The following is a 21,803-nucleotide window of genomic DNA, read 5'->3' on the forward strand; positions in this document are numbered from 1 at the left end:
GAGACCGTTTAAAGCAGGGCAATCCAACTTGGCCACTTTCAACCTCTTGGCCACGTCAACTCCCAGAATTCGCCAGCCAGGCTGGGCATTGAAGCCCACAGGTCTTCTGGGCGAGCCTTCCGCGGTTTTCAACCAGAAGCCAGAGTCCCGGGCAGAGCTCCTCCCCTCTGGAAGGTGCGTGCACGTGCCTGCATGCATTAAACCCAGACACCGGCCGGGCAGGGCTTCCCTTCCGGATTCCCTGCGCGTCCCCGCCGCCGCTGCTGAATTGCTGCTGACTCCCATCATGATTTTCTTGCTGGCTTTCTTTGCCAGCATCTTCCAGACAGGTGAGCAGGGAGGCGAGGGAAGGCGCCAGGTGGATGGATGGCTCGTTAACCGGGTAACCATGGCGCCTTCTTCTGCTCTCCCTTGCCCCCCCCCACCCCCAGACTGGTTATTAAGGCTTCCAGGCACCCCTTAAGTCCTTTCTGGATCCGTCTCAGGGCGAGGATAGGGGTTTTGTTTTTCTACCTTTCCCCACGTGCAAACGACCCCCCAACCCTCCTCCTGAGTCCAGAAAAAAACTGCAAGGGATTGGAAGCCTCCCCCCTTTTGCAAATGCCGTCGATGCCTCTTCCAGGTTAATCTGGAATTAAAAGGGGGAGGCAGGGGGGAAGCTCACTATCAGACAAGAGGGAGTCACCTTTTCTCACCTGATTGGGCTGGGCAGGAAGGAGGGCGATGAGGCTGCGGTTTATGGGGAGGCCCTTGGGATGCTGGCCTTGAGCTGAGGCTTAAAAACATCTTTATACACATGCTAACCGTTTTCGTCTTATTTATATCTCTATCTAAATATGTTGTCTTCTTATCTTTTAGCCTTCGTTTCCAAACTCCTTTTCCCCCCCCTCCAACTGTTGGTAAAATACTTCCCAAATCATATAATATTCCGTTTGCTCTTTCTCCTTAGTTAGTATGTGTGCAATGAGAATAATGGCCTTGAAAAACAGCACTTTAAAAAAAGTGACTTGATCCTCACAACCATCCCTTCGTCCCCACCATGATTCAAATCCAGGGGCTTGGCAACTGGCAGGTCGCGGCATCCTGGCATCACGTGATTGGCATTTGAAACCTCCCCAGCCAGTGGTCTCGAAGGTGCTTTTTTTCCCAAGAGGCAACTGGACTTCCTTGGTTTTTCTTGGAAGACGTTTCGCTTCTCGTCCAAGAAGCTTCTTCAGTTCTGAGTGGATGTCCTTCCATTCCCCAACATCAGAGCTGAAGAAGCTTCTTGGATGAGAAGCGAAACGCTTTCAAAAGAAAAAGCAAAGTCCAGTTGCTTCTTGAAAAAAAGCACCTTTGGGACAACCACGACTTAAATGACTGAGAATCTCCATTCCCATCTTTTTTTTTGACAAGCAAAGTCAAGGGGGGGAGGGGGGAGCTGGATTCACTTAAAGAGGACATGATTCATTTAACGACTGCAGTGAGTCACAACAACTGTGGCAAAAAAGTATGGTAGAATCAGGCAGGACCAGTGGTGGGATTCAAATAATTTAACAACCGGTTCTCTGTCCTAATGACCAGCTGGGTAGGCGTGGCTCGGTGGTCACGTGACTGTGGGCGTGGCCAACTCAACGTCACTCAGGTCGATGGGTGCCTTGCCTTAGCTGTGACAATGTCATAAGGGTTAATCGGAGAGGCAGTTTCTGTAAGCAGGGCAACAAACCAGAATGTTTCCTTCCTGCCTTCCTTACAGGATGAGCCCTGGAAAGTGGGAAAAAAACCAAAAGGAGATTTCTTCCAACAACCGGTTCTCCCAACTGCTTAGAAAGTTAACAACCTGTTCTCCAGAATAGGTGCTAACTGGCTGAATCCCACCACTGGGCAGGACTCACTGAACAGCTGTCTTGTTTAGCAGTGGGAATTCTAGACCGCATTGTGGTTGTAAGATGAAGACTGTTTATAATGAGAATGACTTGGTATCTCTGCTATCCAAACCAATGATAGGCAGCTTACCAATAAAGGAGAATATCTGTAGTTCAGGGCTTGAAATGAGGGGTCCTTGGTGCTCTCTGAGCTTATTTGTTTTCTTGCAGACATCTCATGAACCAAACTAGGTAACATCATCAGTGTTGGAAGGAGTGAGGTTTGCTCTTGGTTCCTTGAACACTCTTCTCTAGCACTGATGATATTACCTAGTTAGGGTAACGAAATGTCTGCAGGAAAACAACCAAGCTCAGAGAACACCAAAGACTCCCCAATTCTCTTCCTCCTCTCTGCAAACTCCACTCCCTTCTAAATCCTAATTTAATCCCACAGTTTTATAAACTATTAGTTGTGGATTGGAAGGATTGTTTTTTCACTATTCCTTTACAGTCACAGGATAAAGAAAAATTTGCTTTCACTGTGCCTGTTTTAAATAATAGCCAACCTACACAACGATTTCATTGGTGTGTCTTACCACAAGGTATGCTCAATTCTCCTACTATTTGTCAATATTTTGTGGATCAAGCTTTGCAACCTTTTCGTGATCAATTTCCTTCTTATCTAGTTTACCATTACAGTGATGGTGTTACCTAGTTAGGGTAATGAGACGTCTGCAAGGAAACCAGCAAGCTCAGAGAGCACCAAGGCCCCTTCATCAGCTGTTCCTCCGTCTTTTGACATCTTCATATCTTGCCAGGGCATAATGCCTGTTTCTTGTTTCCAGCTTTTACAGGGGTGAACGAACGCACTTTCCTTGCCATCAAGCCAGATGGGGTACAGCGACATCTGGTTGGCGAGATCATCCGGCGCTTTGAGAAGAAGGGCTTCAAGCTGGTGGCGATGAAGCTCATGCAGGTGAGAACAGCCAGTGGGTGAATGGCCCCTCCCAGAGGAAACAAAAGAGGAGCGAAAGGGGAGTGGAGTTTGCAGGAGACAAATTAGTTTGCTTAATTGGTTCGTGACTCTCCGAGACTCCTTGCCAAGTTTTGCAGATATCGGCCTGGCAGCTCTCCAAGCCAGAGAAGGTCTGTGACTGTAGATCCTCCCTTGAAAGACTTTGCTGGATGTGAATGAGAAAAATTCACAGTAAATTAATAAAAGGTGTTTTTACCCGGACCAGGAGTTTGCTTCGTGCTCGAGAAGCCTCGGTCAGAACACAGGATTCAGACAAAATGTCAGATAGATATCAAATGTAGAGACTGAATCTGGGCATCTAAGATCTTGTATTATCGGTATTGTAGCTTCTTAGCCACACTGTAGAACAGGTGACCTTATCTTTTTGTAAAAAAAATCTCTTCTTTTGAACTTTCAAGTTCCCCTTGAAGGCGAGTTTGGTGATGAAACGGCTCAGCATTCTAATTCCTTCCCAATCTGCAAGTGGGATCTTATTTAGTATCCAGTGTTTTTACAAACATCTGTATTGATTGCATCTGACGTGTCTTCTGCTCAGGCTTCGGAAGAGTTGCTGAAAGAACATTACATCTCCCTCCGTGAGCGTCCTTTCTTCAACCGCTTGGTGAAATTCATGAGTTCGGGACCGATTGTAGCCATGGTGAGGAACAGAGAGAGAAGAGGCTAATAGCTGATAACTCGGGTATTTATTTATAGGGGGAAAATGTCCAGACCAAACATAATTTCTAATGTTGGATTTTCCCCCTTACCAGAGGGAGCCCCCTTGTGGAGCACTGTGAAGCCTTTACTATGGCAACTCCACTGAGCTGTACAGTAGACGCCATTTTACAGCAGTACGGTAGAAGCCATTTTAAGGCACAACAGGTTGTATCTTAACAGAACACGCACCCCAAGGGGTGTTAGGGGTATCTTACACACACACACACACACACACACACACACACACACACACACACACACACACAGTATTTGTTTCCAGAGGGTAAGTCATCTATGTACAAAGTTTGGTTGAAAATGCTCGAGGCGTTTCAGAGTTATGCTGGAACATATACACATACACACAACCATATGGCGCTCTGTGTGTGTGTGTGTGTGTGTGTGTGTGTGTGTGTGTGGATATGGATGGATGGATGGATGGATGGATGGATGGATATATAGATAATATCTTGTACATGAGTGACAAATTTAAATAGATTGATAGATGATGGATGGATGGATGGATGGATAGATGATAGATAGATAGATAGATAGATAGATAGATAGATAGATAGATAGATAGATAGATAGATAGATAGATAGATAGACAGACGATAGATAGATAAAGTTTCCTGAGGTCAGATTCTCCTTGCTGAGAGACAACAGAAGTCCAAGGACTAAGGTAGTTTTTCAGACTCGGCCTGAGATGTTTGTCAAGCCAAGGCAACATTGGCCAAGTGGGACTTTTGAGTGGCAAGAATTTTTCCTCCTCCATTTACAGAGGCCCAAAATATTCTTGATCTGACATTTCTAGGGCAGCCTCAAAACAGCTTGAATTTAAAAAGCAGTACTGGAATTTTTCGCGACTAAATATTTTGGTGCACATTTTCTGGAGGCTTTGTTGCGTCTTTCTTAGGCACTAACTTTTCCTTAAGACTTACTGGCTTTGAGAAGATGCCACAATCCTTCCTGCTAGTTGGCACAGAACTTCCTTGTGCGCCTTCTCTACTTCATCGAGAGTTTTATTGATTGATTTATTTTAAAAAGCAGGACCCTTTACCAAAATTACATTATTCCTGCAAGAACTTTTGGGTAGCTGAAAGAGAGACGCATCGAAGTTGTGGCGCTTGACCCTTCTTCTTCGTTCCCTTTCCACAGGTCTGGCAAGGACAGGAGGTCGTCAAAACGGCACGCACGATGATTGGCGAAACGAACCCAGCCGATTCTAAACCTGGAACCATCCGAGGAGATTTCTGCATCGAAGTGGACAAGTGAGTTGACAAGTCCTTAGTCCTTGACATACGGCCCCAACTGAGGTCAAGGTTTCTGTGCTAAGCGAGACACTTGTTTAAGTGAGTTTTGCCCCGTTTTATATCGCCTTTCTCGCCATAGTTAAGTGAATTGTTGCAGTTGTGAAGTTGGGAATGAATCTGGCTTCCCCATTGGCTTGCCTTGTCAGAAGGTTGCAAAAGGGGATCATACATGACCCTAGGACACTGCAACCATCGTAAGTATGAATCGGTTGCCAAGTGTCTGAATTTTGCTCACCTGACCATGGGTATGCTGCAACGGTAACTGTAAGTCTGAAAAACAACCGTAAGTCACTTTTTTCAGTGTTGTTATAACTTAGAACAGTTCATTAAATGAACTGTTATAAGTCAAGAACTGCTTGTAGTTTCCTTCTATTAACAGGCATCTGTTCTAGACTAGAAGTCCCTAAGCAAGCCAGTTATTTAAATGATAAACAGCAGAGCCTGGTTCTTTCAAAGGACTCTTGGCTTGATATTTATTAACAAATTCTGCATTGTTAGTGGTTGTAACATCCTGACTACCATCACCAGATAATGTCAGAGCCTGCATATGTTTATCAAGTTTAGTGATAGCAATAGCCCTTTGTTCTGACTCCCCTCCGTCCAGTGAGTAAGGCCGACACAAGCTTATTGTTAGCCACACTTTATTCACAGTAATTACTCACAGACAAGATGTTGGCAGCAACCCAGACTTCCACAGATAAGAGATACAATACACACAAGAGCTTCTCCAGCTTGGTATAAACGGTTGTGTCCTGCAAAAGGTCTTCTCCCAAAGTCTCTTCTTATATACTCTCTTGGGAGGAGCCAAATCACAACCACCTGGGCCTGATTATCTCTTATGAGTCTGTCTCCATAATTGCTGCCTTCGTTTCTCCGCCCTTCTCTGCCGGGCGTCAGGGACAAACTCCCTTTGACTTTCACCACTGCTCCATGCCTCAGGCACCTCCTGGTGGCCAACCAGCCTCTCTGGTCCCTGCTCAGAGTCTGAACCCTGCCCAGGGTCTTCCACATCTTCCAGAGCCGACTCATAGGGTCCCTCATTATTGGAGTCCATCGGCAGTTCCAACGGCTCCTGCTGGGCCACAACACCCTTAGACTTTTATACCGCTTCACAGTGCTTTACAGCCCTCTCTAAGCGGTTTGCAGTCAGCCTCTTGCCCCCAACAATCTGGGTCCTCATTTTACCAACCTTGGAAGGATGGAAGGCTGAGTCAACCTTGAGACGGTCGGGATCAAACTGCTGGTAGTGAGTTAGCCTGCAGTACTGCATTCTAACCTCTTGGGAGGGAGGGAGGGAGGGAGGGAGGGAGGGCAATAGCAACGGAAATAGCACTTAGACTTATATACTGCTTCACATTGCTTTATAGCCCTCTCTAAGCAATTTTACAGAGTCAGCGTATTGACCCCAACAATCTGGGTCCTCATTTTACCCACCTCGGAAGGATGGGAAGGCTAAGTCAACCTTGAGCCAGTCAGGATCGAACTGCAGGCAGCTGACAGTCTGCAGAGGTAGCCTGCAGTAATATTGCAGTCTCACCACTGCGCCACTGCAGCTCTTTGAATATCTCGCTTGGATATCATTCAAAGATAAAATAATGTAGCTACAATTATATAATCTCCGAATAAGAAGGGCTGTCCTGGTAGATTCCACTTCCTCTTACACCACCATTTCTTTCTCTGTAGGAACGTGATTCACGGCAGTGATTCGGTGGAGACTGCTCAGCGAGAAATTGCACTCTGGTTCCGTTCCGAGGAGCTGATCTGTTCTTCGAAAGATAGCAGAGAGCACTGGATTTATGAATAACCATTAAAAATAATTTCTTGGGGTTTTTTCTCCCCCCCAGACTTCCCCATCTGGGAATCTTCTGAATGTATTGCACACTGACTCACGTCAAAAATACAGCATTGGTTGAGAAAACCTGTTCCAGCTATCGAGTCTCATGTTAGAATAATATCTGCGAGCTACGAAAGCACAAATACGCACAAGTCTTCCAATCAGATATTAATTCTTCAAATGTCCCTCTTACATTATTAAGCTTTTTTTCTCCCAGTTTCTTATTTGGCTCGTTTCATTGCTTGAGCTGTCTGGACAAAGCTGGGGAAATGTTTCTTTAACCTTTCGTCTTAATTCTCCAAAAAATTCGCTCCAAGATAAAAAGAGAGCAATGTGTAGCTTATGTTTGACTGCCGAGCAATGAACATAACTTGTTCCCAGTTCACTGGAGGCAGAGGGAACAAAACCTTATGCTCGGTTTCTGGGAGGTGTTTCCCCCCCCCCCCCCCAGTTTAAATGCTTAAAAGCTAATCTCATTCTCTTTAGGGGACAAGAATGGTTGAAAAGGCAGAATTTCGGGCACTGTAGTGTGATTTTTCCACCTGTGTAAAGTTAGTTATTAATACTTCAGAATCAGAAGAATTCATTTTTAATGCTATGCTCCTGAGATTGCAAAAAAAAATGTATAGAACAGGGAACAAATGAATGCCTGCTTAAAAGTGAGAGATCTGCAAGATTTATAGATTTTTATGCTATTAAGTTACCAACTGAAATGCTGGAACAAGACGCACAGCTAATACTTGCAAATATTTTCCGAGGATATTTGTTTTGTCTGTACAAGCTTATTATTTTTCAACACTGCATTTTTGTTTTGTAAAATAAAACATGGGAAAGGTACCCGTTTTCATTCCTCCTGTTTTCAGAGAGGTGGTGTAATTAGAGCTTGTGGGTGGCTGAATCTGGGCGAAGGCAAAGAAGAAGAGGACTGCCACCTTGAGGGATTGCAAAATAAGGACTCGGGAAGCAAATAGAGAGGAGCGAAAGTGGCAGTCGTACAGTGGAACAGCAATAGCACTTAGACTTATATATCGCTTTGCAGTGCTTTACAGCCCTCTCTAAGCGGTTTACAGACTCAGCCTCTTGCCCCCAACAATCTGGGTCCTCATTTTACCCACCTCGGAAGGATGGAAGGCTGAGTCAATCTTGAGCCGGTCAGGATCGAACTGCTGGTAGTGAGTTAGCCTGCAGTACTGCATTCTAACCTCTTGGGAGAGAGGGAGGGAGGAAGGAAGGAAGGAAGGGCAATAGCAACAGAAATAGCACTTAAGACTTATATATTGCTTTACAGTGCTTTACAGCCCTCTCTAAGCAGTTTTACAGAGTCAGCAGAAGTAGCCTGCAGTCCTGCGCTCTAACCACTGCGCCACCTTGGCTCCTATTTTTGTGTATTTGTAGCTCTGCATTGAAGCCCTCTGAGCTTGGCGGTTGACTTGCGGACGTTTCCTTACCCACGTAGGTCACATCATCCGTGCCAGAAGGAAGCGGGGTTTGCTCTCTGTTTGTATACAAGTGGCTCGCCTTGTTGAGAGGAATTCCCCCCCCCCAAAAAAAATAGCTCTATTGATTAGGCTGTTTACTATTTAAATGACTATGGAGATTCTCCGTCATCCAGGTCATGGCTGCCCCAAAGGTGCTTTTTTCAGGAGGCAACTGGACTTTCTTGTTTTTTTCTTTTGAAGATATTTCGCTTTGCATCCAGGAAGCTTCTTCAGCTCTGTCTGGATGGTGGGGAACGGAAGGATTTACACGTACACACATGGAAGCTGTCTGCAAGGAATATAAATCCTTCTGTTCCCCACCATCCAGTCAGAGCTGAAGAAGCTTCTTGGATGAGAAGAGAAATGTCTTCAAAGAAAAACCAGAAAGTCTTGTTGCCCCTTGAAAAAGTCTGAATTGTGATCGCATGGCCGTGGGGTGGGGTGGGGTGAGGGTCATAGTTTTGAGCAGTGTTTCTCAACCTTGGCCACTTGAAGATGTCTGGACTTCAACTCCCAGAATTCCCCAGCCAGCGAGCTGGCTGGGGAATTCTGGGAGTTGAAGTCCAGACATCTTCAAGTGGCCAAGGTTGAGAAACACTGGTTTTGAGGATGGGTCGTAACTCGTAAGTCACTTTTTCCAAGGCCATCATAACTTCAGAGCATTGTTAAATGGTTGTAAGTCAACTAACTATCTGTACTTGGGATTTGTTTTTTTTCCCCTGTTGGGACAATGTCAGAAATAAAATGAAAAGGCATTAAAAACTTGACTCAAAAACTGGTGAGAGCAAACTTCTTAACAACTGCTTTGTTTCTGGTTTTCTAAATGAAACGATGTGATCTTACTAGGGCTTCACTATATATCCTCTGGAACTGAATGGAGACATTTTAAAGTAATTATTGTTGTTAAATTGTGTACTTGCTATTCTGTAGGCTCTCTCTCTCCCTCCTTCTGACTATAATTAAAAGCAGAATTTAAAAATAAATAAAAGAAATCTTACCTTCTCCTGGTAGGGGTGACTACAGAAAAGCATATCATGTATAGTGAAACTCGCAAGTCTTGAGATCTCTGTATATTACACTCCCTTGTAGCTGGTCTTTGTTTTATATAAAAGAAAAGAAAACCCTTTTAAAAAAAGCGCTATTTACTATTTGCTATTTACTTTGATTAGTTTACCAACTTAAACAGAGCACCTCCTTGACAGCAATCAACACCCAGATAAACTGAGATTAAAACAAGGATTGAAACCAAATCAAAGATCAATCAGTAACCAACACTGCAATGAAGAAACTACCAACTCGAACAAACAAGCAATAAACAGAAGCCTAACCAAGGAACTGCCAAGGAAAAACAATTCCCTACCAACTTAGACAGTGCATTAGTACAGTACATAAATAAAGAGAACAAACCCTACCCCCTTCTGGCACTGATGATGGTACCCAGTTGGGTCACGAGATGTCTGCCAGAAAACAACTCACCTTAGGCAGGGTGGGGATCATGGATTAAACCTACTTACCTTTGCTATCGGTTTAAAAATGTGGGTGCGCGCACACACACTCAGTTCACTTCCACGCACCACTTCCACGCATGCGCAGAGCATCAAAAACGAATGTGATGTCCTGGAGGGTAGACGGAGCCTGCTACTGAGCAAGCTTGAAAGGTAAATAGAACAGCGAAAGTGGGGGGGAATCCGCTGTGCCACGCAATTTAATTACCTAAAAAGCAGGAAACCCTGCTTTCTAGCCAATATAAATCGCGCATCACAGCTGATCGTCGGAAATACCAGTTTGCCGGACCCAGCAGCATTTTTTTCTGCTACCGGTTTGGGCGAATCGGTAGCGTTTTTTAAACTACTGGTTCAGGCAAACCTGTCCAAACCAGTAGCATTTCACCCCTAGGTGGGATCCTACCCGTTTAACAACTGGTTCACCGCTGCGTCCACATGGACAATTTACAGAAAACACCTTGGGCATTACTGCTGGCAAGGAAAACAGCTGAGGTGTGGCAATCCACTTCTGCTGTGCCGATCAGCGGGGCTTCGGAAAGGGAATACAGGGGATTATACCGCAGGGGCAGGTGGGCTCGCCCACTTCAAAGTCCGAGTGGGCCGGTTCGCTCCCAGATGATAGTCGGAGCTACCGGTTTGCTCAAACAGGTAGAATCCCACCCCTGACCTGAGAGAGCACTCAGGACTCCACGGTATGTCCGAGCCACTTAGAACGCTAAATGCACCCTTGACGACATCACTTTTTCCCCACCGCTGCGCATTCCAGTAAGAGACGGAGGCCTCCGTCCTTGGCCGTTCCATTTGGGAAGATGCTTCCATCTTTTTCAGGGGTTCAGCAATGCTCTCAGACCCGTGGCGGTAATACATTTTTATTACATACAGAACAGATATGATTTTTCAGTTTGTTTGGTAGCACGGGAAGGAGAAAGCACAAGAGGAGGTTGGTTTCCATACAGCTGTCTCTTTACATCTTCAAACAAAACAGCAGAGTTTACAGCCTCAAGACACATCTTTTTTTTTTAAAAAAAAAAATCCTTTTATAACGACCAAGTCAACTTTACATACATCACAGTGGAACTGCAGCAGGAAAGGTCTCTCTGTGAGGTCCCTGAAGTCAGCATTTCTCCAGGCTGGCTGACCGCCCCCCCTAAAAAAAGGGGGTACATTCTTTTTTGGGTGCTGTTTCCTCCACGCCATTCACACGTGTGTGCTTCTTTTTCAACCTGCTCCCCACTGCAAAAGGGCTTGGGAGCAAATGATGCAGCAGACAAGCAAGGTTAGGACTAGTAAGTAAATGCCAGAAAAATGAGGGAGGCTGGAGGCTTCATCAAACTTTAAAAACAAACAAACAAACTCAGTTTCAAATGTATGTAAGGACAGGATATGCTCTCGTGCCTTTGCTACTTGTCTCTGTTTATTTTTATTTTTCCTTTCCAGAGTTTCTTAACTTCGGCCACTTTTAAGAAGTGTCGGCCTCAACTCCCAGAATTCTCCATGATTTGATTTCTTAAAGGAGCCGAGAAACATTGTTGTTAGGTGCCAAGCCTAAGCACGCACTCTCTCTCTTTATATGTTTGTTTATTCACTCTCCCCCTTGGGAAAATGCAGTGCTCGGTAGCTTTACCCAGAAGCAAATCCCATCGAACTAAGAACAGCTGACTTTCTTTCTGAGACATGAATAGCACTGCGGTTTCAATCAACCGTTCATTTTTTTCTCACGGAGCCAATTTTGTTACCTGGATGGGTTTGTATCAACCTTCCTCAACTTGCTACCCCTTTGTGTTAGAAGGACAACTTGTGAATTCCCTTTTGGCCAGGTGGATTTAGAGTTTTGGGGAAAGGTAGTCCTGAAACCCCTAGGTAGGAGGCAGCACCTGGTGAACCACGGCTGATCTCCAAAAGGCAAGCAGGTCAGGAGACCTCCAACTAACCCCCAGGGTTGTAGGCCAGACTGGGTAGTTGAAAGAAGGGGAAGAAGAAGCCAACGCGGATGTGTTGATGAAGACCCTAGAACAGGGGTCAGCAAACTGCGGCTCTGGAGCCGCATGTGGCTCTTTCATCCCTCTGCTGCGGCTCCCTGTCGCCGGTCAGCTCCACAATTGATAGGGCTTTTGGTTAGGACAGGTAGAGGAAAAAGGATGCCATGCTAGGAGGAGACTCTATGGTGGTGGTGGTGGGAAGCGGACTTCCAGTCGGCTTAAGAAATGAATGGGGGGCTCCCAGTTAGGGACCTTTGTGGCTCTTTGAGTGTTTAACCCTGCCCTAGAAGCTGACTCACTGGGGGAATTGCCTTTATAGACCCAGCTGGAAGGCAGCCAGCTGGGAAAGGCTAGAAGAGGATACTAAGACCATCTGGGATGGTCCTGGGATCTGAAGTTCATCAGCCTTTGAACCACCTCCAAACACTGCATCTTCATAGAAGGTAAATTTCCTCACCTTAGCAGCTTCTTTGGACCTCAGACTCTTAACACTGTCCTCATCTGCCTCAGATTTCTTTTGCTACTTCTACAAGCCCTAGTCTAAGAAGGAAGGCCTTCTGAACCTCCAGCTGTCCTCCACTTCCCCTCTTCCCTACTTCCTTCTCCCGGACAATTGCCTCTCTCTCTCTCTGCAGATTCCACTCCTACATTCTCTGACCCATTTGTCTTCCATGTTTGCTCGATTTCTCTTAGTTTCTACCCTGACTCTTCTCTTTCCGAGATAGATAACCTGAAAGGTTTGGTGACCTATATTCCTGCAGCTCCCAGCAGAGCACTCCCAGATATATCAAAGGTGTCTTCACCCTCCCAAAACATCCATCCAACGCAGGTCTGGAATACTGCAATATTTCAAGGAGGAAGAAGGTTCAGATTTTTCTGGCTTGCTGTAGGCAAGATCCCCAACACTCATCTGGTAAACCCTTATTATCTTTACTGCATCTCTATCCTTCTTCACCTTCAAAGAGCCGCAGAACGGTTTCCAGACTGGTGCCTAGACCACGGTGAACCAATTAAAATAAATTTAGCGATGGGAACTCATCCTGTGCCCAGAGCGCATAATTCTTGATACAACGCCAACTGCTGACATGTGGCTATTGTTCCCCAAACATACCTGCAAACTTTCCCGGTACAGATTTTAAGATACTTTAGCCAAGTTCAGATCGCTTCCAATGTTTGTGCCTGGACCTCACAGAATAATTGTGAAGGAGAAAGGAAAGGGATGTTGGTTGCTCTCAAAAACATCTCGCTCATACTGGCTTGGAGACCAATCCAACTGTCGACACAGTTTCCATGGTGGCAAAGGGAGTTAAGCCAGTTAAGCAGTTCATAGGTACTTTTCTCCATGCAGGTAGGAAGAAAGGAAGGAAGGAAGGAAGGAAGGAAGAGAAGAAGGGAGCTGCCTTGGATAGTGGTCCAGTCCTTCTGAGCCAAGGGTGTGTGGTCTTCCTTTGTGTCTTGACTTCTGATGCAACAGACTTCATCCCAAAATTCCCTCCTGCCGGAAAGTCAACAGTAACCCAGCCAGTCTAAAAAGTCCCACCAACTCAAGACCATCAACCTGGAAAGAGAGGGAGCCACTGATATGGCACAGGAATGGTTGTAGTTATCTGGGATCGGACAGGCCAGCGGTTAGGAATTATGCAAAAGTTCTGTATGTACATATTGGCATTCGGGAAGTGGGTGTCAGTAGAAGGGAGAAAATTATACTGGCAGCAGGAGGAAGAGAGGCTCATTCCGGGATGTAGGACACCTGCCAGACGATGATGTGGCTTCGTTCAGCCTTGGAGAGGATTGGCTTCACCTGGGCAACGTCACCGGTGTTTTCTTCGGTCTCGTCATCTTCTCCGTCTCCTTCAGAAGGAAGAAGAGCAAAAGAATAGAGAGGGGTCAAATTGACCTCTGGGGGAGTGGGGTGGGCGTCACTCGTGTCAGGGGCACCTGTGGTGGCCCAAGTGCTCTGCCAGCGAAAATGGGCTCCCAACTCCAGGGAAAGGACGCTGCAAAATTCCCATTCCCTTCCTACTCCAGGGAAAGGATGCTGCAAAATCCCCATTCCCTTCCTACTCCAGGGAAAGGATGCTGCAAAATCCCCATTCCCTCCCCACTCCAGGGAAAGGATACTGCAAAATCTCCATTCCCTCCCCACTCCAGGGAAAGGATGCTGCAAAATCCCCATTCCCTTCCTACTCCAGGAGAAGGATACTGCAAAATCTCCATTCCCTCCCCACTCCAGGGAAAGGATGCTGCAAAATCCCCATTCCCTCCCCACTCCAGGAGAAGGATGCTGCAAAATCTCCATTCCCTCCCCACTCCAGGGAAAGGATGCTGCAAAATCCCCATTCCCTCCCCACTCCAGGGAAAGGATGCTACAAAATCCCCATTCCCTCCCCACTCCAGGGAAAGGATACTGCAAAATCCCCATTCCCTCCACACTAGCCTGCTTTACAGCTCCGTTCTCCTGTGCAGGGCAACAGAAGAAGACCAAGCCGATCAGCTGGGAGGTAGCAATAGACCGACCATCAGATGGGACTTGGAGGCTGGGACGCAGCGAATAGATCAGGGGTGGGGCCAGTCAGAGGTGGTATTTGCCGGTTCTCTGGACTACTAAAAATTTCTGCTACCAGTTCACCAGAACCAGTCAAAACCAGCTGAATACCATCTCTGGTCATTATCCTCAGCTGTGGCAATAGACAAAAATGTGCTGCGAAACTCACCAATCCGGAAGTCTATGTATCCTTCACCTCCACTTAACACAAGGACATTTTTCAGCTTCTGCCCTTCCTCCTCAACGGTATCTGTGCTGGGGTTCTCTGAAGGACTATCCAGGACACTCCCATTCAACGTGGCAAGGACATTCCCTAGAAGAACGTAGAGCTAATTAGCAGCAGCTCTACCCTAACCTTTTGAGAAGCAGACAAGACTTTGGAAGAGTAGCTTGAGGCAAAATGAATCAGGATTGGCATAGAAATGGTAAGGTTTCCCCCCCTTGCACATATGTGCTAGTCATTCCCAACTCTAGGGGGCAGTGCTCATCTCTGTTTCAAAGCCGAAGAGCCAGCGCTGTCTGAAGACGTCTCTGTGGTCATGTGGCCGGCATGACTAAACACTGAAGGTGCATGGAATGCTGTTACCTTCCTACCAAAGTGGTTCCTATTTTTCTACTTGCATTTTTTACGTGCTTTCGAACTGCTAGATTGGTAGAAACTTGGATGAGTAACAGGAGCTCACTCCGTTACACAGTGCTAGGGATTTGAACCATCAAACTATCAACCTTTCTGATCGACAAGCTCATCGTCTAAGCCACTGAGCCACCACGTACCTTAGTGTCATGGATACAGTGATTCAAACCTAGTGGTAAATACAGCGTTGATAACTGTTTTGTTCCTTTTTTTTTTGTTGCAATCAATATTTATTTAGTCAACGGTCAGAAAAATTTGGGAGAATAAAACAAAGAGAGTGAAGCAAATAAATAAAATAATATACTAACAGCTAGCAAAATAAATCACACAATATAACATTCCCTTCTCTGTTACTATGTCAATGCAGTTGTCACCCAAGTGATAAATCTAAAACATTAATGTGTAAAATGAAAACAAAAACTATTTGTTTCTCAGCATTTTGGCTAAGATCAAGTGCACTATCTGGTCCCTTTTTTGCAGAACACTTATGTTGAGCTCACAAATTACCAGAATTCTATGTATTTGTGTAGAAATCTTTCAGATGGAGAGAGTAGAGTAGAGTAGGGTAGGGTAGTGTAGAAGAGAAGAGTTAGAAGGGGCCTTGGAGGTCTTCTAATCCAACCCCTTCTTAGGCAAGAAACCCTAAACCAGACAAATGGCTATCCAACATCTTCTTAAAAACTTCCAATGTTGGAGCATTCACAACTTCTGGAGGCAACTTCTGTTCCACTGATTAATTGTTCTAACTGTCAGGAAATTTCTCCTCAGTTCTAAGTTGCTTCTCTCCTTGATTAGTTTACACCCATTGCTTCTTCTTCTACCCCTCAGGTGCTTTGGAGAATAGTTTGGTTCCTTCTTTGTGGATTAGATTGATTAGATAGGATTAGATTAGATTAGATTAGAATAGAATAGAATAGAATAACAGAGTTGGAAGGGACCTTGGAGGTCTCCTAGTCCAACCCCCTGCTTAGACAGGAAACCCTACACCACTTCAAAGGGTTATCCAACATCTTCTTAAAGACTTCCAGTGTTGGAGCATTCACAACTTCTGGAGGCAACTTCTGTTCCACTGATAAACTGTTCTAACTGTCAGTTCTAAGTTGCTTCTCTCCTTGATTAGTTTCCACCCATTGCTTCTTGTCCTACCCTCAGGGGCTTTGGAGAATAGTGACTTTGGAGAAAATGAGTAATATTTTGCACCTGTATAAATGGAACACAAACTGCTTGGGGAAAGTTGGTGTTTTAAGTTACACAAAGAAAGACGGAGAGATGCACCACTGACCAGGTACGGAGACAAAGAACTTGACCGCATCACGGTGTCCATGGAAACAGAGTTGGGCTTGCGCCATAGAACAATAGGGGATAAAGCTACTCGTGGACTTGTCGTTGCTGTCATCTCCACCATAGACATGGATGACACCTCCAGGGCGGCTCCCCTCTCCGGATGTTGGCGATGTCTTGTTGGCTGAGACCAAAGGAAGAGAAAGGGAAGTCAACAAGCGAGGTGGAAGAAGAGGGATGGTTTCTCCCCATTGCAGGTATTAAAACGGATTCATTCATAACTTCCTTTCACAGGGCATCTGGGAAATCTTATGGATAATCTCCAGGGTGGGATTCAGCTGGTTCGGGCAAACCGGTAGCTCCGACGATCAGCTGAGTGAACCGGTTCATTCTGACGATCGGGTCGGCCCGCCCTCTTGCCTTTGCACTTTACTTATCTATATCCTCTCAGCTGTGTCAGCTGTGTTACTCCCCTGAAGTAACATGGAAGGTAAGCTTTGGTAAAACTGTACACATGCAGCACCCATCAGGTGCATGTGCGAGCAAAGCGTGCATGCTAACAGGCAATCACCGAACCGGTTGTTAAACTGGCAGGATCTCACCACTGATAATCTCCTAATCTCGTGCTTTCAGGCAGTGTGGACTATAATCAGCTCCAAACGTGTCATCCATTGATTCACCCCACTATATCACCTGTTCCATTCCCCGGCAATTTCTTAATGGAAGGGGAGGGGGAATGAATAAATGGCCCAAAGGAGAGTAGTCAGCAGATGAATCAAGGGATGGAAAAATGAGTGGAAAGCTTAAATAGCCAAATCTAGGAATCCCTTGTTGGTTTAGTACAGGGGTCTCCAAAGATGGCCACTTTAAGACTTGTAGATTTCAACTCTCAGAATTCACAGCCAGCCATGGTGGCTGGGGAATTCTGGGAGTTGAAGTCCACAAGTCTTAAAGTGGCCAACTTTGGAGACCCCTAATTTAGTACTTACCCCTGAGCCCAAGGAGTTGACCTCGGTGAAGGACTACAGCTGAGGCAGAGGAGACAGCGAGGAGAGAGAAAAAGAATGGATTGTGGGGAGAAAAAGAAAAGCGGTTAGCTAAAAGAGAATCTTGACAGAAACACGTATCATTTTAATGTCAATCATTTCTTTCTTCACAGACGGAATAGATAACAGATTAACAGAGTTGGAAGGGACCTTGTAGGTCATCTAGTCCAACCCCCCACCCCCACCCAAGCAGACCCTACACGATTGTTGACAGATGGCAGTCCGGTCTCTCCTCGAAAGCTTCCAGTGATGAAAAGCATTAGAGAAAATTCTGACGTTTCTTCATACAACAGAGGAAATGATTGAAAACATGCAAATGCCAACCACTTACTCTCGGTCAAAGGGATAGAAATGACCACTCCGTTGCCCGTGCCGACCCACAGGCGATTGCCAGCGATGAGTAAAGCTGTGATCCGCACAAAGGAGAAACCCAATTTCCCAGTCCCTGAATAGGAGAGCAACATGTCATTGGTTGGTATCATGCAAGCAACCCCAAAAGTACAAGAAAGATCAAAAACCATTAGCTAGCTACTGTAGGAAAGGACCAGGCTGAGCTGGAAGGCAGGGTTAAACATGTCGTTAGCTTGGAATCCTTACATAGCCATATGAGACCTCTGTTCAGCTCCCAGTGAATTTCATTGACTCTTTATCTAGTGCTAATTTGTTTTGGCCATTAGTAGGTCAGATTCTTGTGTAGATGTAGGATGGAATAAACTTTTAACGCTTTGAACTCATCTCTTGTTCTGGCTTACTTGGGCTTGAGAGCTATTTAAGCAAGCTCGCTGGGGACTTCAAGGCAGTGGTGGGATTAAAAAGAATTTCCCTACGGGTTCTGTGGGCGTGGCTTGGTGGTCATGTGACCAGCCGGCAACAAGAAGGCACCTCACAGAGTCATACAGAGCTCAAAAGCCAACTATCACACTTTACACAAAAATAACACAAAAGCTACGCAACTGACTCACACACCAGGCAAAAGCAGCTGGACTTCACACACACAAAAAAAGGTTCCCACAATCATCCTGCAGCACAGCTGATTGTCACAGCTGATCGTCGGGACCTCTTTTTAAACTTTTTTTTAGCATTTTTCCCGAAACCAGTGGTAAAAAAAATGCCTTAAAAAGGTTTTTTAAAAAGTTCCAACGATCAGCTGTGCGACAATCAGCTGTGCCACATCATTGTTGAGAACTTTTTTTTTACTTTTTAAAAAATTTAAAGTGCTAGAGTGAACCAGTAGCATTTTTGCTAACGGTTCGGGCAAACCGGCCCGAACCGGTAGCATTTCACCCCTGCTTCAAGGGCCATAGGAGGACCTATTGAGGGAGGCAGCGCTAGGCACACGGAGCAGCAAGGAAAAAGAACTAAAAGGCTTCCAATGCCATTTCATTTTACCTAACATTTTGCTGACGTAGGGCTCGATATCCACATCCTGAAGATGTTGATGAGTGTGGGCATGATAGAGCCGTAGAGTGGAGTCCAGACGGATGGAAACCCAAACGCCATCTCCAATCCAGGCCAGCTGCCGGATCTGGCTCTCCCGACGAGGATGGGCATCGAAAGACTTCTGGAAAAGCATTCAAGGAAGGAAGCTTTGATTTTATGACAGCTACAAACCTAACTTTCTTTGGTTTCCTGTGTGCTCCACTAGCACATCACAACCTCAAATATCAGCCGCAATATTCTAAAATGATAAACTTTCCCAATAATGATCTCAGTTGCCTTGCTTAAAAGTAACTTGCATTAACAATGATAATACTGTATACATATATATTAGATTGATAATATGAGATTTTATATAATTTGTAAGTGAAGACTATGGAGAGGATGCACAAAAGTTTTGTAACTAAAGATGAACAATTTTATAAAACATGGGACTCATCAATGGTTACACAAAGAATTTTATAAAGATGTATTACTACTGGATGGATTTAGGATGATGTAATGAAATGCCATAATATAAATTTACTCAAAATCTAGAATATCTCACATAAAACGAAGTAATGCTAGTTATAGTCAAATCAATGTTTAATAATGATAATAATCGTATACGTATATATCAGGTTGATAATACGAGATTCTATAGAAATTGTAAGTGAAGACTATGGTGAGAATGTACAAAGGTTTTGTAACCAATCGACACACTGTACGAAACTGGAAGATGGTTTTATGTTTTATGTTTGTCTGTACTTGTTTGTTTAAAAAAATGTTTTTTTAAAAAAGTAACTTGCATTACGTAATCTATTAATCCATAAGCAGGGGTTATTTTTTTGCCCCCCAAGAAAGAGCTATTGTTGACTTCTGACTGGCACAAGGGTGGCACACCCCAAAGTAGATGGAGTCAAGGATTCAGCCAGGCCAGGACAAAATCTCACCTTGATTTAATTTAAATTTATTTAAAAGTGGAATAAATAACATGTGAGGTCTTCCCCCCCATCATTTGTTTGATACATTTTCTTTTCTGGCTCATGAAAAATTACAATTTGACTACAACTCCAAGAATAGTTCAGGAGGAAGAGGGGGGGGGGTGGACCAGAGACACCAAAATCTTAACAGGATGCAGCCGAAGAAGCCCTGTAGGCACCCCTGTTTCAAGTGGTCTGATCCATAAAAGCTTAAAGGTAAAGATTCCTCTCCCACATATGTGCCAGTCGTTCCCAACTCTAGGGGCTGGTGCTCATCTCCGTTTCAAAGCCTAAGAGCCAGCGCTGTCCGAAGACATTCTCCGTGGTCATGTGGCCGGCATGACTCAACACCGAAGGTGCACGGAACGCTGTTACCTTCCCACCAAAGGTGGTTCCTATTTTACTATTTGCATTTTTACGTGCTTTCAAACTGCTAGGTTGGCAGAAGCTGGGACAAGTCACGGGAGCTCACTCCGTTACGCAGCGCTAGGGATTTGGAACTGCTGACCTTTTTGATCAACAAGCTCAGCATCTTAGCCCCTGAGCCACCACGTCCCTAAAAGCTTGTGTGTTCTTCTCCACAGTGATCACAATCTCTCGATTAGTTTCTGGCTGATTCACGCACCCTTATTGGTCAAAGTAAATTGAGCTTTTAGTATTCCCACGGAAAAGCAGAGAGCAGGACAGGCCCTCCTAAAGACAGCAGTAGAACCCCAAATGAGATACTCCCGGTACCTCGATCTGCATTGTCTTTGGCTGGATGACATGGATTTTGTTCTTGTAGCCACACCACACCCTCTCGTACACCACAGCCATGCAACGGATGGAATGATGGGTGTGGCCTAAATCCATGAGATGGTAGTTGCTGAGGTCCCACTGGCCATCTAGAGGAAAATGGAAAAAGGAAGGGGGAGGAGAAGAGAAGAAGGAATGTCTTGAGACTGGACTCCTCTGGAGCAAGGGTGTCAAACTCAAGGCCCGGGGGGAGCTTAGATCTGCCCTGAAAACTTTGAAGCCTGCGGCGCCTCTGCCAGCAAAAAGCAGAGCTCGGGAGGGCCGTGCAACGGTCTCCTGCAGCAGTCTGCCAGCAAAAACGGAGTCCGGGAGGACTGCATGGAGCTCAGGACTGCCCTGGGAGCGTGAGGGCTGGGCTAAGCACTTGCCCTCCAGTACCTGAGGCAGGGACAGCTAACCTTTTTCTCCTTGTGTGCCGAAAGCGTGTGCACCAACATCTATAATGCAATGTGCGCACACCACCACCACCCCGTGTGCACCCCTCCTCTGCACATGCGCACGTGACTCCCCTGTGCTTCCCCCGCCCCCGTGCATGCACATGCAACCCCCTGCGTCCCGTTTTGGGCCTAGCAGATCTCCCTAAAGCCTCCTGAGACTGAAAATGGAGCACAGGGGACACGCATCCCCCTGCCACACATCCTCATGCATCTCCTGCATGTGCGGCAGAGATCTGAAAATCAGCTGGCCGGCGGGAGGAGCACACGCATGCGCGGTGGAGCTCAGCTGGGGCGACGGCTCGTGTGATAGTGCTCCAGGTGCCATCTGTGGCACATGTGCCATAGGTTTGCCATCACAGGCCTAGGGCTCTGGGCAGCCTGCACAACCGTCCGGGGGTCCTCTTGAGTGGCCTGAGAGGGATAGGAAGGCTCCTCTGGAGGATAACGCTTTTGCACTCTCCCTGGTCTTGCCTTTCTCCTCCACTGGAGACAGTGGATTCCCCCAGGCCACCATAGATGCCCCCGACACAAGTGAGATGGCCACAGCCATCCTGCCTTCCCACCCCCAAGGTTAAACACAACCCTGATGCAGCCCTCCATGAAATCAAGTTTGACACCCCTGCTGTTGAAGAATCAGGCACTTCTGTGTTAAGAGTCACAGAACCCCTGAAGTGACTGGATCCAACCTTGGCTTTAGGGATCTAGATGAAAGCGTCTCTAATACATGCTTCTCCACCCCTGGTTCAGCCAAGGAAGGAATTGGTTCTGCAGTCAAACCGCCCAGATAGTACGAACTTTTTAAATATAGCTGAATTGGAATTTGTTTCCTTAAGGCCACTATTCCAGGCCCTGAGCTCTGGAAGCAGAATCCGATCTAGACCTACTGTATTTTTCGGAGTATAAGACGCCCTGAAGTGTAAGACACACCTAGATTTTGGGGAGGAAAACAAGGGAAAAATATCTGCCTCTGCCTCCCAGCAATTT

General features: G+C 45.8%; 2 protein-coding genes across 16 annotated transcripts in view; one reads left to right on the forward strand and one right to left on the reverse strand.

The window, feature by feature from the left end:
* The first annotated feature begins 177 nt into the window (after window positions 1-177).
* On the forward strand, window positions 178-7,557 carry NME3 (NME/NM23 nucleoside diphosphate kinase 3). The gene is made up of 5 exons (XM_087728756.1): window positions 178-329; window positions 2,690-2,820; window positions 3,416-3,517; window positions 4,732-4,844; window positions 6,570-7,557. Exons 1-5 carry the CDS (start codon window positions 287-289, stop codon window positions 6,688-6,690), a joined length of 510 nt encoding a protein of 169 aa, XP_087584882.1. The 5' UTR covers window positions 178-286; the 3' UTR covers window positions 6,691-7,557.
* A 2,999-nt stretch (window positions 7,558-10,556) lies between these two features.
* The window catches only part of MAPK8IP3 (mitogen-activated protein kinase 8 interacting protein 3), a 70,366-nt gene continuing 59,119 nt past the window's right edge, over window positions 10,557-21,803 (reverse strand). For all 15 annotated transcript variants that reach the window (XM_087729378.1, XM_087729377.1, XM_087729380.1 and 12 more), the window contains 7 exons: window positions 20,323-20,471; window positions 18,578-18,749; window positions 17,520-17,633; window positions 17,132-17,170; window positions 16,144-16,326; window positions 14,397-14,540; window positions 10,557-13,533 (listed from right to left, as the gene is read on the reverse strand). In XM_087729378.1, the coding sequence (XP_087585504.1) occupies window positions 13,412-13,533; window positions 14,397-14,540; window positions 16,144-16,326; window positions 17,132-17,170; window positions 17,520-17,633; window positions 18,578-18,749; window positions 20,323-20,471 (923 nt within the window). In that variant the 3' untranslated portion in view covers window positions 10,557-13,411. The remainder of the gene's footprint in view (window positions 13,534-14,396; window positions 14,541-16,143; window positions 16,327-17,131; window positions 17,171-17,519; window positions 17,634-18,577; window positions 18,750-20,322; window positions 20,472-21,803) is intronic.

Source organism: Thamnophis sirtalis, unplaced genomic scaffold (genome assembly GCF_051295495.1).
Source record: "Thamnophis sirtalis isolate CommonGarterSnake01/CBP01778 unplaced genomic scaffold, rThaSir2_p1.2 scaffold_14, whole genome shotgun sequence".
In the NCBI taxonomy this organism is placed as follows: Eukaryota; Metazoa; Chordata; class Lepidosauria; order Squamata; family Natricidae; genus Thamnophis; species Thamnophis sirtalis.

Bases quoted from the DNA above. Each gene is read 5' to 3' on its own strand.
- NME3 (XM_087728756.1), top strand. From the start codon at position 287: ATGATTTTCTTGCTGGCTTTCTTTGCCAGCATCTTCCAGACAG. The intron at 3,518-4,731 runs GTGAGGAACAGA...CCCTTTCCACAG, and splicing joins CGGGACCGATTGTAGCCATG to GTCTGGCAAGGACAGGAGGT. The intron at 4,845-6,569 runs GTGAGTTGACAA...CTTTCTCTGTAG, and splicing joins TTCTGCATCGAAGTGGACAA to GAACGTGATTCACGGCAGTG.